This window comes from Gadus macrocephalus, chromosome 16, assembly GCF_031168955.1.
Source record: "Gadus macrocephalus chromosome 16, ASM3116895v1".
NCBI classification, from domain to species: domain Eukaryota; kingdom Metazoa; phylum Chordata; class Actinopteri; order Gadiformes; family Gadidae; genus Gadus; species Gadus macrocephalus.
Window position 1 is genome coordinate 16,772,927 of NC_082397.1, and position 15,000 is coordinate 16,787,926.

The 15,000-nt window shown below is 47.0% G+C and overlaps 1 protein-coding gene across 1 annotated transcript in view; it reads right to left on the bottom strand.

Annotated features, from left to right (window-relative positions):
• dscamb (Down syndrome cell adhesion molecule b) overlaps nucleotides 1-15,000 on the bottom strand; it is a gene marked incomplete at its 5' end in the record, with an annotated part of 31,386 nt that overhangs the window by 3,495 nt on the left and 12,891 nt on the right. Inside the window, 18 exons of the mRNA XM_060076239.1 lie at nucleotides 2,022-2,171; nucleotides 2,467-2,582; nucleotides 2,815-2,845; nucleotides 3,454-3,630; nucleotides 5,480-5,770; nucleotides 6,439-6,627; nucleotides 7,479-7,577; nucleotides 8,220-8,386; nucleotides 8,719-8,836; nucleotides 9,288-9,441; nucleotides 9,886-10,019; nucleotides 10,202-10,357; nucleotides 11,582-11,728; nucleotides 12,400-12,643; nucleotides 13,242-13,312; nucleotides 13,811-13,978; nucleotides 14,204-14,332; nucleotides 14,679-14,775. Of these exons, the coding sequence (XP_059932222.1) occupies nucleotides 2,022-2,171; nucleotides 2,467-2,582; nucleotides 2,815-2,845; nucleotides 3,454-3,630; nucleotides 5,480-5,770; nucleotides 6,439-6,627; nucleotides 7,479-7,577; nucleotides 8,220-8,386; nucleotides 8,719-8,836; nucleotides 9,288-9,441; nucleotides 9,886-10,019; nucleotides 10,202-10,357; nucleotides 11,582-11,728; nucleotides 12,400-12,643; nucleotides 13,242-13,312; nucleotides 13,811-13,978; nucleotides 14,204-14,332; nucleotides 14,679-14,775 (2,638 nt within the window). The remainder of the gene's footprint in view (nucleotides 1-2,021; nucleotides 2,172-2,466; nucleotides 2,583-2,814; nucleotides 2,846-3,453; nucleotides 3,631-5,479; nucleotides 5,771-6,438; nucleotides 6,628-7,478; nucleotides 7,578-8,219; nucleotides 8,387-8,718; nucleotides 8,837-9,287; nucleotides 9,442-9,885; nucleotides 10,020-10,201; nucleotides 10,358-11,581; nucleotides 11,729-12,399; nucleotides 12,644-13,241; nucleotides 13,313-13,810; nucleotides 13,979-14,203; nucleotides 14,333-14,678; nucleotides 14,776-15,000) is intronic.

The window sequence follows — 15,000 nt, forward strand, 5'->3', positions numbered from 1 at the left end:
ACGCGGCGCCATGTAATAGTCATGATGATACCATCCGTCTGAGGGTGCCCGTACCCGGATTGAAGTAACCTGGTGTTCAATGAGGGGCCCAGACACCCTGAAGTGCTCCGCGCGGCTGGGCCCCGGTAAGAATGGGGCCCATTGGAGGGCCGCTTGATTGGATGTGGGCAGGGGAAGAATGCGTCTGGTAACCGTAGTAGGTCAGAGAGGAGTGATTCCATCAGATTAAAAAACATGGAGACGGAGACGGAGTGGGAGGTGGAGGGGTGGAGGGGGGGGGGGAGTCTGAGTTTGAACAGCAGGGGTTGGGGAGGGCAAGGGCTGAGTCAGCAGATTGGATTCAAGCCCCACTGGCCGGGGCGGAATGAGTCGATCGTGTGTGTGTGTGTGTGTGTGTGTGTGTGTGTGTGTGTGTGTGTGTGTGTGTGTGTGTGTGTATATGTGTGTGTAAGCAGCCCTCTGTGTGTATATGTGTGTGAATGCTTGCACCTGAGAGTGTTTGCTTTTGCCGCATGTGCTTTCACAGACTGCTTGTGCAAATGCTGTGTGTGTGTGTGTGTGTGTGTGTGTGTGTGTGTGTGTGTGTGTGTGTGTGTGTGTGTGTGTGTGTGTGTGTGTGTGTGTGTGTGTGTGTGTGTGTATGCTCCTGCATGGCTGAGTTCCTCCAAGCTATAGTGTGTGCTTGTGTGTGTGTGTGTCTGTGTGTGTGTGTGTGTGTATGTATCTGTGTGTCTGTGTAGGTGTGTGTGTGGGTGTCTGTGTGTGTGTGTGTATGCGTGTGTGTATCTGTGTGTCTGTGTAGGTGTGTGTGTGTGTGTGTGTGTGTGTGTGTGTGTGTGTGTGTGTAGGTGTGTGTGTGTGTCTGTGTGTGTCTGTGTAGGTGTGTGTGTGTGTTTGTGTGTGTGTGTGTGTGTGTGTGTGTGTGTCTGTGTAGGTGTGTGTGTGTGTGTCTGTGTGTGTCTGTGTAGGTGTGTGTGTGTGTCTGTGTGTGTCTGTGTTTGTGTGTGTGTGTGTGTGTGTGTGTGTCTCTATGTGTCTGTGTGTGTATGTAGGTGTGTGTGTCTGGGCCTCGGGTGACCATTTGTATGAGGCCGGTCAGGAGAGGAAGTGTCAGGAAGCGAGCAGCGTGATCACTAGTCTTCATCAGTGCTGCTCCGGTGGAGCCTAAACACGGTGAAGCCTTCTAGGGCTGGCCCGCGGGCCCTGGTACAGCTGACCGATGCAGGGTCTGAGGCGGCCGTCCGATGGCGGTTCAATACGAGCAAAGGACGAGGCAGGTCGGAGGAACGACCGGCCTGCCTTGCGATTCAGATCAATTACCCCCCCCGTGGCTCGAGTTTTGTTTTGAGGTGCCCAGAGGGGTCATTCTCTCGCTCACTAGAGCCTCCAAATGATCTGCACCCCTTACGTTCAGGAAGAAAAAACGGATTGATCGGCAGTAAGGAAGAAATAAGAAGATTAATTGCAGCTTCCATATCGCAAGCGGCATGGAGCACAGAGATGACTTACAAGGGATTATTTTATTCTAATCGCGCACACTTTTTTTTTAATCAATTGTTCGACCGCCCACGTGGGCAACTTCTGTGTTCAAAGAAAAAAGGCTGGGCAATATTTTAAACTGTTTGCATGATTTGCATTTGATCATGATGTTACACATTTATGATGAGCCTATCTATCCTGCACATTTGGGGCTACATAAGCCGGTGAAACATCATAAAGCGCACTCGGCCAGATAAAACAGATATAACTATCTTAAACAGCGTTTGAAATGCCCACAGTAATCATTAAACACCTGCACGTTTATTTCAAATTAAACGCCTCTTTGTTACTCAATTTCAACATCTCCCTCCCATCCATCAACCTATGAACACATTCTCTCCATTATTGACCGTTCAGACACATTTCATTAGGGATTAGTAGGACCTGGACGACAACCAGACATAGTTAGTGGTACAGTGTTAGCAGTTAGTATAAAAAGTAGGAAGTAAGCTTGGAGCACTGACGGTGATGGTGCGACTCACTGGTTCCTGGCCTGGCGTCGGACACGTCCACCAGGGGCCCCGTGGCCTGGGACAGGGACTGGTAGTGGACCGTGTGGGTCACTGTGGAGGACTTCTGCTTATTGGTCTCGCCAAAATCATTGTCGGTTAACAGCACTGTGGACCGGTCGTCTGGAAGACAGGGAGAGAGACAGGGAGAGAGACAGGGAGAGAGAGAGAGAGAGAGAGAGAGAGAGAGAGAGAGAGAGAGATGGAGAGAGAGGGAGGAGATGGACAGAGAGAGAAAGAGAAAGAGATCAAAGCCAGGCATTGGGACCGTTCACGTCTCGGCGTGACTGTGTGTTGCAACCGACTGAATCGTTAATTTCCAAAGCCCTTGAAGTCACATGAATTCATAACAACACGGCTCCCAGCGCCGCACGAGGAGGGCGAACGGGCGTCTCTGCCGAGCCAAACTTCTCCTCACCGATTGTCTCCATTGTGTCTCTCTCCTCGATGAGCAGCTGCGCTCGGGGGATGTCGATGTGCATTCGTAACGTCTGCTGCTGTTTGTTCACCGTGTCGGGGGTCCGGGTGTTCTTACTGGAGGGATCAACAGGAAGAGCTTCATGAGTTCGGGGTTGTTGTTTTTCTGTATCTTGGTGTGACCGCATTGCGCGGAGAAAATCGGCATCAAATCCGATTTCTCAGCAAACATTTGCACGGCGTTGTTCCAGAAAGGCCACAGGGATAGTGTGTCTGGTATGTGGTGATGTGCACAGCTGCATTGTACGTTGCTTTTATTGCTTAAATCTGTAGATTTTGCCGAACGTACCTCATCAGCATTTCTGCCAGGCTTTTGGCATCTGTGAAGTCAGCAAAGAGTTAGTAAGGGTGGTAAATAAAAGTAATAGAAGTTGACAAGCTCACTGCAGAAAAAATATCAAGCAAACAAGAAACTAATCAGACTCCCTCTCTCACGCACACATACTCTTTCTCTCCAACACACACACACACACACACAAACACAAACGCACACACAAACATTCCCCCTCCCTCCCTCTCTCTCTCTCTCTCTCCCCCCCTCCCCCTCTCTCTCTCTCTCTCTCTCTCTCTCTCTCTCTCTCTCTCTTTGAAGTTTCCTCTTAATTACCAGGGTAAAGTCATTGCATCTAATTCCTGCTTCGCTAACTTTAATTGGTGCATGTCTACTTTAGTTTTAAGGCATTTTAATTGCATAGTGTTCTAACTATTTCAGCCCGCCACTATGTATGTGTTGTTGATGTGTTGGTAAATGTGTAGCTAAGTGTATCGATACAAGCATTTATTGCACGCTACTCTTGAATGCCTATTTTCACTGCATTTACTTAAGACACAAAACTGGCTTTGATCGAAGCACCAAATCGACCTGATGCTCACTGAACATTTACAGCTCATCTCAACACCCCATGTCCAGCGTGTAAAAGCGACCGACCTCTGAGTCTCTTCAGCCTCTGCTCCCTCCTCCTCCTCTTCAGCACCATCAGCATGATGAAGGCCAGCACCACCACCACCAAAATGGACGTGATGGTCACCACCATTTTCAGGCCCCCGCTCCCAGACATGTTGACCGAGATGGGGTCCCCCGTGTTCAGCAGTGGGGGGATTGTACCTAGGTAGAGGGGAAGAGGACACAACGCAATGGAATGAAAACTACACTTCCCAGCATGCCATTCAATTTCAGTTGGTTGAAAATAGGTCAATGGGGCAGCTCGCTGGGGCTAGTGCGATAACCGTGAAGGTAGTATTTATTGTAGGGTTCCAGGTTCGATTCCCACCAGTGGTCCTGTGCAACATGTCAATCCTCTCTTCTCCAGCCAACCGTCCTATCTTTCTACACCGTCCGTAAAGACCACAAAGAGTGCATAGGAGTCTGGTGAATGTCAAGCAATTGAGGCCCTAGTATGTAAGTCCACTGTGTTAACATTGTATTTAGTGTGATGCTTTTGTCCGATGTGACTCGCAGTGAATCTGAGATACATGTCATCATCAAGGAGCAGGTTGGGTTCAGGCCTCTTCCTTAAGGACACCTATGTCGACGTTGGACATTGGGTTTCAAACACAACACCTCAAACACCCTCAACCTCACCATACTATCCGCTGAACAGAAGAATAGGATAATAGATACACATGCGTGAGCCAAATGCAGCAAACGCATGTCCGTGTGCATACTTTTTCACATTTCACACAACTTAATAAAACCCAATTACAATACATTTGAATACTAACAAACAGCTCTCTTGTATTGATGTCTAATCTAGCGCCTGCGACTGGTCAACTTCTTTGGTCACCAAATGGCGCTGCTCTGTCACGAAGAGTTCAGGTCAGCTGCAGCCTGACGCTGACTGCTGATTGGGGGAGGGGGAGGGGGGCTAGGATGGGCCGAGCGAGGCACCAGGTGCAGGGGAGGCCGGCTGTACTCTACAAGTCTCCTGGGCGTTCCCTCTGCAGCTGAGCTCGGACAGTGGGGAGCAGCCACCAAACTGACTACAACCGCCAATCACAGATGGTTTCATTGTGCACACACACACTGACACACACACACACACACATGTGTAAACACATGAACATACATGCACACAAACGTGTATCTGTTAACACACACAAGGACCAGACCCGTGCGCACACACACACACACAGGCACGCACACGCACACACACACACACACACACACACACAGACACACACACACACACACACACACACACACACACACAAGCACTCACGTGAGTACAAAATGTACACAGACGTCCCCGCTGGAGCACAAAGCCCTCAAGTGGTACAAATCTTCCGGAAGAGACAGAACAGAGCAAGCTGTACTACATCAGAGCCTTGCCGGTCCCCTCCAGGGACCCCAGACGATCCCTCAGAGAAACCGCACCGGTCCCCGCAGTAAATACACGCCTTCCCTCGCTGGGAGACGTCTTCACACGCTATACACACACACACACACCGTGACTCCGAACACTGTCAGTGCACACTGACAGACTCTTGGAGAATTGTTATTCCCGGCAGCGAAGATTAAATAGAGGAAACGTAAGGAGAGGATTTTTTGCCGATAAAGTCTTTTCTGGGTACAAATCATTCCCTGAATATTGGAAGCAGAGTTCGATACGACCCCAAAAGGGTTTAAAGTCGTACAGATGCTCTCTGCTTGTGTCCATGGTCAAACTACCATGAAACCATCCCCTGTTCTACCTATGAGAGAGCCTTCCATCATCAAAGTTCAACTTGGTACTTCTTGACCAAAAATAACAAAAATATGCTTCTTGACCAAAATACATTGTATACAAAGTATTAAAAATATCCAAGCCTCCAGATGTTATTATGCTTATTGTAAAATGGTGAAAGCTAAGTGAAAAGGCTCAAACTCAGTAATAACTTTTCCCCTTCCCAATCCCCCGATCCCTCCATCCGGTATGACTGGAGCAGGGTTATCGGCCAATCGGACGGAGCCTTACTTCCGTCTGGGTTGAGCGTGGCGAAGGTGATCCTCTTCTCGGCCGAGCCGGCGCTGTTGGTGACCTTCATCTGCAGCTCGTACCAGGTGGCCTCCAGCAGGTCGTACAGGATGTAGCTCTTGGTGAGCGAGGTGCGCTGCGCCGTGGTCCACGTGGCCGAGTCCACCGCGCGGTACTCCAGGATGAAGGACGTGATTGGGCAGCCGCCGTTGTTCCAGCCAATCAGGTTGAGCCGGACCCTGGTGGAGTTGATGCTGGTGAAGAGCTCGTGTTCTTTGGCAAACTGGGGTTCTGGTGGGCGGAGGGAGATGGGAGGTCAGGCACCAGCAGAAGAATCACACATTTTGAATGTTGTAACAAGAGGGGGCAGAAAAGACTGAGTTTCTGAAGATAAAAATACCCCATAAGACACATTTTCCCCTCTTCTCCCTTCCTCCCTAGGTTTCTCCATCATTGAATAATGTTGCATTTCACACATTTTTGATTGACAAGCTAGAATGCTTCCCTGAAACAATCAGGAAAGAGATGCCCTGAATGGTTAGATATGCGCCAATAGTGGTCTACACTTGACACAGAGAAGCAGACAAGTAAACTACAAACGCAAAGGATAATCTAACTAATAGCTGACGGATTGCTTGGCCATTTCCCACAATTAAACTCAAATAATAGCCATTCAACTAAAATGTAATAGACATGTTTTCTGAACGCTATAGAATGTATGTCAATTATGGAACTAAGCCTATTGATCCAAAGAACAGATATGATTACTTCAAAGTGTGTTGAACCATAGGATCCCCCATTTTCATAGCTTTAGGACTCATCCTTCTAAACAACCTTAGAATTAGACTTTAAACCTCCCGGTGAGATTGAGCCTTAATGAATCTACGAGGAGAGTGGCTGCTGTGCTGAGGAGCAGTGTGCCGTCTGAATAACATTGGAGAGGGTTTGGCGTTCATTACCTTTCCCATGAGTCTTGGCCTCGATGATCTCACTGATCCGCCCCGGCCCCACGGCATTCTGGGCCGTGAGCGTGAACTTGTACCAGGTGCCACACTTGAGGTTCTCAAGGCGGTACGAACGTTCGCTGGGGCTGATGGGAAAGCTGCCCCACTGCTCACTGTTGTCCTCGGAGTACTGCAGGATGTAACCTGCAAGGGTCAGGGATAAAGGTCAGAGGTCAAGGGTTAAAGGGCAGAGAGAAGTGGAGAGAGAAAAGGATAGAGAGAGTGGGAGAAAGAGTGAGAGTGAGAGAAAGAGAGCGATCATGCAGATACTGAATGAAACATAAACAGTACAATGCCCAAACTAATTTGGGCATTTTAATTTTCCAAGTCAAAAATTTAACAATATCATTCAACTGAAAGATGTAGGATTAGTAGGGCTGATATGATGATGTAAGTATACATCATTTATAGCATAAGCGTGTTTAAAACTCCTTCACTAATGCACTTTATATCCTATCGAGTGAGATTACATTCATGAACTTTGAAACAAAACGACAATTCAAAGTTTGCATCTGGTGAAGTTCCTGTCCAGTGATGGATGATGCCTGACTCCGACAGAACAGTGTCCCCTCCACCGGGGAGGGAGGTGGGAATGGCCCTGAGCTGCTACTCTGGGAGGGAGAACACGCCTTGTGACCGACGATTAGCTACAAGGATAAATCGCCAGTGCATCTTTGATTGTGCCGCTGTGATTGTGCCGCTGTGATTGGTTCCCCCTCGAAGATGGAGCACTTTAATCTTCCGCTCTAACACATCTAATCGTCACCGTTACTTTTTAATCCTGCCAACCGGCCACTTTTCCAAGTTGTATCGGAGGAAAGCCCTGAACGGTCACGCGGGACAATGAAATAGCACCGGGAATTTGGATTAAACGCTAGTGTTTGACATGAGGTCAGATTGTCATTAATGACAAAAGTGAATGGGAGGGTTGTTAGAGAATCCAACAATCGGTGTAATTCTGTGTGTTAGTGTGTGTGTGCTTGTGTCATACTAACCTCTAATGGAGCTCCCTCCATTGTCCCCCGGTATCCAAGACAGCGTGATGGATGTAGTGGTTGTCTTGGTAACGGTAAGGCGTGGCTGGTCAGGGGGGACTGTGGAGTTGATGACTTTGTGAGATTACCGGTCGCCAATTACTTAGGAAGATATTCAATATAGCTTTCAAAACTTCTTCTTTGTTCTTGGAGATTCTTAACAGTATTATCTTTAAGACACATCTTTTTCTTGAATCTAAAATAATAGATTATTACAAGATCATGTGTCACATGCAGGTATTCTAATTATTTGAACTTTCTTATCCACTTTCGATGGTACCATTGCACAATTATACTTTTTTAATAGCGATCTTGTATGGCAAGGGAACTGTGTCTTTATTGTCTTTACATTCATATTCATTCAGAAATTTAGAAGACACTTTTGTTTACACTTTTACATGAGGTGAGTCTAAGAACAATCTACGCATATCTATATTGATATTGAATATTTATTAACTACAAAAATATAAATTGTGTACTACTGAGTTTCTATATTAGAAATGTGTATTGTTAGAATTATTGTTACTGTAATTACTTATAAATGATCCAATGGGACTAATGAAAGACGGCAGGGGTGACTATCAGAATTTGAGAGTGTGTGCCGGTCCGAACTGACAACTAGTCCAATCACATGAACCGGCTCAAATAAACTCCCCAGCTGTAAGACTTAGCAAAGCGTCTCTTGACGTCAGCTCATCCTACCTTGAACCTGCAGGTTAAGCGTGATTTCATCTGAGCCCCAATTGTTGCTGGCCACACAGCTGTAGTTCCCAGAATCCTCAGCTTTCACAGTGCGAATGATGAAGCTACCGTTGACGTGGACGCTCCTACGTCCGTCCACCAGGACAGGACTAGGTGTCCCGTTCGTGCTGGACGCAGAAGACAAGAGAAATAAATATGACTCCACTGGACTCAAACAAGCAAACACAAGCAAACACAAACAAGGACACACGTAGAATCTGTATTCCTTGCAGATTTACATAAGAGCTGTGTTCCCAGAGGTTTACAGTCCATTTTAACTCCCAACACACAGATCTAAAACTCAGAGGGAGGAAGAGAGAAACCATAGCAAACTACAAATTAAACTACCACATCTTTTTTTAATTTATCCCATGAATAAATATCCCATGTTCCGTGGTGATGAATTAAACACACAGTGACGATATCACACTGTAACGTAGGGAACCGCTCGCTTCCTTACTTTCCCTTGAGCCACTTGATGGTGGGAGGGGGGTCTCCCACGGCCTTACAGGGGAGGACGATGTCCTTCATCCAGGGTGTGGTCACTGTACCGTTGAAGGTCAGGATGCGGGCCGGAGCTGAGGGGCATCCCAGTGGTACATAAACATACATGAAGCATGCAGACATGTCCACATGTACACATCAATAAATTCACACACACACACACACACACACACACACACACACACACACACACACACACACACACACACACACACACACACACACACACACACACACACACACACACACACACACACACACACACACACACACACAGAGAGAGGCCAAGGGGGGATTTAGCCATCAGTCCTACCCCACAGAGAAATCTGCATTTCCGTTACAATCACATCAGTTACAAACCCACAAGTCCAAAAGACTTTGTCACGATGTGACAGGTCATATAGTCACACAGGCCCGTTGGGGAATACGTTTTACCAAGGCATGCATTTGTGAGGACACCATTTGTCATGTAACCACATTACCTTCAAAGGGAAACTGAAATGCAATGAGAAAAAGAAGGATTACCATTGGCCAGGGGCTCCACGGTGATCTTCTCGCTGTTGTTGCCGTGGCCGGCAGCGGTCACTGCCACCACCCAAATGCTGTACTGCCTGTTGCGGGCCAGGTTAGGGATTCTGTAGAAATAGACGGTCGGAGAGGCCTCGAACTCGCTCATCACCTAGGGAGGCACACACGAGACGTGGGGTTAACAAATGAAGATGTCAAGAAAACACATCGTCGAATCATCGCACTGATTTTGAACGCACCGCCTAATCTGAAGCTTTTTCAACATCTCCATAAAAAGAGCAACCATGTGCAGTAGGACTTTCTGCATGGCTCGCTCTGAAGGTGCTTGCGTCTCCATTGAACTGTGCAAGAATCTCAACACAATCTCCAATCTCAATCTTTTTGAAGGTGCTCCACTACCATCAAAGTGCTCCTGAGCCAGCACTAGATCTTACTGACCGACGCCGTCTCCTTATCCAGCAGTGATGGCCACAGCTGGGGCTCAGAGAGCTGTAACACCTGGGGTTCAGAGGGCTCTAACACCTGGGGCTCAGAGAGCTCTAACACCTGGGGCTCAGAGAGCTCTAACACCTTGGGTTCAGAGAGCTGTACGCACCATGGGGTGGAGGTTTGAGCAGAACACGATGTACTTCCTGATGATGCCGTTGAGCTTCAGCGGCGGGAGCCAGGACACGAACACCACGGAGCTGGTGGAGGCAGCGGCCTTCACCCCGGCAGGGGGTCCAGGAACTATAAGTATCAATCAATCAATCAATCAATCAATCAATCAATCAATCAATCAATCAATCAATCAATCAATCAATCAATCAATCAATCAATCAGGCGGTGTGGATGCATTTTAGGCTTTGGCCCTCTGTGGTATAATGGACTCCACACATTGTGCTATTTTGACCTTTGTGCTATTATCTCACCGTCCTCTTTGGTGCGGACGTAGATCTGCTCGCTGCGGACCCCGTCCCCAGCCCGGGTGAAGGCCAGCACCTGGATGCTGTAGTTGGTGTACTTCTCCAGGTAGTCCAGCTCCAGGGAGGGCTGGGCCGTGGTCACGTTGCGGATCTCGCCCAGCTCTGAGGCGGGGGAGAGGGACCAGGGTATCAAATACATACAATTGTCAATTTGTACATAGCCATCAGTTCAACTTGTGTTTCATTCAACAGAGACCATATCTCCTGTAACCTGTTTCAACACAAACAAAAGTTTAATACAAAATAGCGACCTCTTTGTCGTGATAATTGCCTTTATTTATTACTGAAGATGCAGTGAGGCTGTTAACAGTGCATGTCTCACTCCCCCTAGTTAGCTGGGCTCATATATCTCCTCCCCTCTCCAATATTCCTCTCCCCTTTCCCTTTGATCCTCTGCTCCTCTGTCCCTCTCTGTCCTTGACTATCTGGCTCACCAGTGTGACCGTCAGCATTGGGCCGCCCGTGCAGAGTTATTGCCTGGTGAATTATGGATGATGAAGATGGAGGTTGAATCAATCCTATGGGGCCTATGGGGAACAACCCATAGAGAAAGAGAGACATAGACTGAATTCAAATATATTGTTGAAATAGTGTCGCCAAAATCGTAAAGGTTTTTCAGCGATATTGGTCCGTTGATGCAACAGATACGGTAAAAATACCAACCAATCACTATACACGATAATGATATGATGTTGTATATGATACTGTGTGTGTGTGTGTGTGTGTGTGTGTGTGTGTGTGTGTGTGTGTGTGTGTGTGTGTGTGTGTGTGTGTGTGTGTGTGTGTGTGTGTGTGTGTGTGGGTGTGTGGGTGTGTGTTTGTGTGCAAATGCAATACTGGTAAAGCAAACGGAAATGTTTTCCTATATTAAGTGAACCCTTTCAGAAGAACATGGTGTTGGTCATTTCTGATTAAATGTGCATTATTGGCTCTGGGGCTTTTCCTTCAGAAATTGGATATGTATTTTACCATTTCATGCATTACTAGAATGCAATAAAGTGAACCACAGTCCAGAGAGCTACAGGGCTGAAGGGCTGGTACCCACTGATATTGGTCCTGCAGTGCCCCCTAGTGGATAAGATGGGGATAACCAACCAATAACTAACAAATGGAGCTCAAGTGTGTGTGTGTGTGTGTGTGTGTGTGTGTGTGTGTGTGTGTGTGTGTGTGTGTGTGTGTGTGTGTGTGTGTGTGTGTGTGTGTGTGTGTGTGTGTGTGTGTGTGTGTGTGTGTGTGTGTGTGTGTGTGTGTGTGTGTGTGTGTGTGAGTGGGTGTGTGAGTGGGTGTGGGTGTGGTGGTGGGTGTGCGTGTGTCTGTTTACTGTACCTCCATCTGGCAGGTTGGCCCAGTAGATGACCCGGTAGCCCTGCAGGTTGCCGTTGAGGGCCTCCCGGGGAAGGGTCATCCAGGACAGGGAGATGACCTCGGGGGACTTGGCCACGGCCAGCACGTTCTCGGGGGGCCGGGAGGGCACTGTCAGGGGAACAGGTGCACATACACACAGGCATTGTTTTGATGGTGCCTTGAAGATACTGAGGAGAATAGAGTGAGGAGTATGTATAGGCTACGTGTTGTAAGGCTATTCGGATATTACTAAATGCAATGTATGTAGCCTCAATAAATAAGGCTATATTCTGGAATTTTGAAGAAACAAATGGGGACAAATGGGGGACTATAGGCAGGTGTTTATTCGTGTTCATGAATACTATACAACAACACTACCATCTACTGGCCATAAAAAGCATAGCGTTTTTAGATTCTCTTGGTCTAATGTCATTTGTCCGATGCCCAGAGGATGTTTTTCTTATCACAGAAATTACTTTCTTCACACATTGCACTAGATTCAATCAAGTATTATACAAATCATATTCTAAACATCGGGCCACATTGTCCTACTCACACAGTGCCACCAGCCTGATGTTATTTAACACAATCCACAATGTCCCCACTGATGTAAGCATGGATATCAAACCCTGCTGCACCGTAGTGAACAACTTCGTTAAGTGTACTAATATTGCCTCATGGAAATGAAGAATCCCGTCCATGTCACTGTTTTGTTCCCATGGTTGGTCTGGACTCGCATCAGCCCTAGTGGTCACAAACCGATACAACACCTCTTTAAAATAAAAAGCCCACGTCCTCACCATCCTCCAGGGTCTTGGTGACCACCTGCTGGGAGGAGGGCCCCGTGCCGGCCCGGTTGGCCGCCTGCACCACCACGCTGTACTGGGTGAACTTCTTGAGGTTGTCCAGCAGGATGCTCTCCATGGTGTCCCCGGTGGTGTCCATGCTGATGATGGTGAACTGGTGGTTGCCCCCGGGGCTGTACTCCCTGTAGCCCACCTGGTAGCCCCGGATCACACCGTTCTGCAGGTGTCTCGGCGGCGGCTGCAGAGCATGTTGTTTTTAATATCGGTATAGTATTTATACTTATATAAGAAAGGCCTAATTGCATTACTTCTTGCTCCTTGTTTATACTCTGCACATGGTAGATGGACTGCATTTATATAGAACATTAAGTGGTGCTGGATTCTTGGCTTACCTGATTTGTTCTTGCACTCAATGTCATATTATTGGTATTGTTATTTTAATATATTAGCGTATTAGACTACACGATAGGGGGCTGTACATTGCAACATTCAAATGCAATGGCAGGCCTCCATTTTGGGAGCATGGGGATGGCAATCATCATGATGGTGGTAAGGTTGTTTTGGTCATTCGCTTAGTAATTAATCGATAATTGTTGGGAGACATTATCGGGTTTGAGACAGCCAAAGCTGTTTTCATCCGTGAACATTTTTCATTATCCTAGTGTACTGTATAACTATGTTGATGTAGGATTGTACAGTAGAACACCTCTCTTTGGTCTTCTCCATAGGGTGCAGTATCACCAGCAAAAACTCCCCTTGATGCATTGTGGGTATTCATATACCAGCCCTATTGCTCTCACAGAATGGATGGTTATGATGTCAGTGGGCTACTGTACCTTCCAGCTGACTTTGATGCTCTGCGGGGAGGTGGGCTCCAGAAGGACGTCCTGTGGGGGGCCGTCAGGGGCTGGAGACCAAGCATGACATTCAGCATTATTGATGTACCACAAGGTGACAATGTTCAAGAGGTGTCACTTCCTGTTTGACAAAGTAAAAGTCCTTTCAAAGATTTTCCCTCCTCTGTATTTACTGACATCAGCTACAATTAATGTGTCAGCATTACAGAGGCGGAGAAAAAACATGACATCCCTTGTTCTTCCACCGCAAATACCACACATTAGCACCATTAGATGGTGCACTAGATGGCTGTCATTAGCACCACTAGATGGTGCTAATGTGTCACAAATATGTTGCAGTGGGCACTAACAATTATTAAAATTATAAATATCAAATTCTTTGAAAAAAAATGAAAAAGCTAGTTGCTCTACTTGACTTTACTTGTATTTGACTCTTTGGAATATGCAGAAGTATTAAAAAGAAGAAGAAAGGCAGTCAGAAATGTCCACGTGAGAATGATAGCACTTTTACATTGTTGATTGCCTCTGCTGTCTCACTGCAGACTGACCTGCTTCGTCTGTGGTGATGGTCAGCTCATTGCTGGGGTTACTGTTGCCGATGATGTTCTTGGCGACCATGCGGATGTTGTAGGTGGAGGAAGGGTGCAGGTCGATGATGGTGGCCTGGTTAAGCTGGGGTGACACGTCTTTGGTTACCTGTGCTGATAGCCATGATGCTGGAAGGAAAATACATTATATCAGCAGATCTTCTTACCTTAGTAGCATAACATGCATGTCTTTGGATAAAGGAAGTAATATATGTAAACATGTGTTGAACATGCAAATTGCATATAGAAAGGCCCCATTGTATTACTTCTTGCTGATTGTTAATACTCTGCAATGTATCACATAAACGGTTAATGGACTGCATTTACATAGAACATAAAGTGGTGCTGGCTTACCTGATTTGTTCTTGCACTCGATGTCATATCCTGTGATTGGGCTGTTACCGTCAAAGCCCATAGTCCAGCGAAGAGCGATGGTCCGATCTCTGACCTCTCGGATCTCCACCTCAGGGGGGTCCGGTGGTTCTGCATGAGGGGCAAGGGAGAGAGAGAGAGAGAGGGCAGGATTGATAGAAACAGAGAGGGAGAGAGAGAGAGAGAGAGAGAGAGAGAGATCCAGCCATATTAGGATGTCATCTTGTCTATTGGGTGATTTCCCAGGTGAAAGATTGGTGGAACACATAGTGTGCGGCAGAATAAACAACCACATTAATCCAATATTAAATCCATGAACACAAGAATGAATACAAGACGTCAGAAAGACTCTCTGGACGTGTGTAACCCAAATACCAAGACCCAGAGACCAGCCCACTACAGAGACAGGTACCATGGTGCTCTCCATAGTGGACCAGCGCTGTAAGACTGGCCTTACCCTGCACTGTGAGCTGGATGATGCCCCGGTCCTCCCCGAAGGAGTTGATTGCATGGCAGGAGAAGAATCCGGAGTCCTCACGGACTGTAGGCATGATCTAACAAACCATGAAACAAACATGCAGGGCATTATGGGATATGAGCCATCAAACTCAAAAATGCAATTGTTCATCCTCTTCTCAATACTCTCTGATGCTGACGAAGATAGTAAATCATTCTGAAATACAAAAAATATGATTATCCTCTCGCTGACACTAGATGGTTATTTGTATCACATTGCTGCTTCTTGGTGCGGTCACTCAACAGGCAAGACTATTTGAACC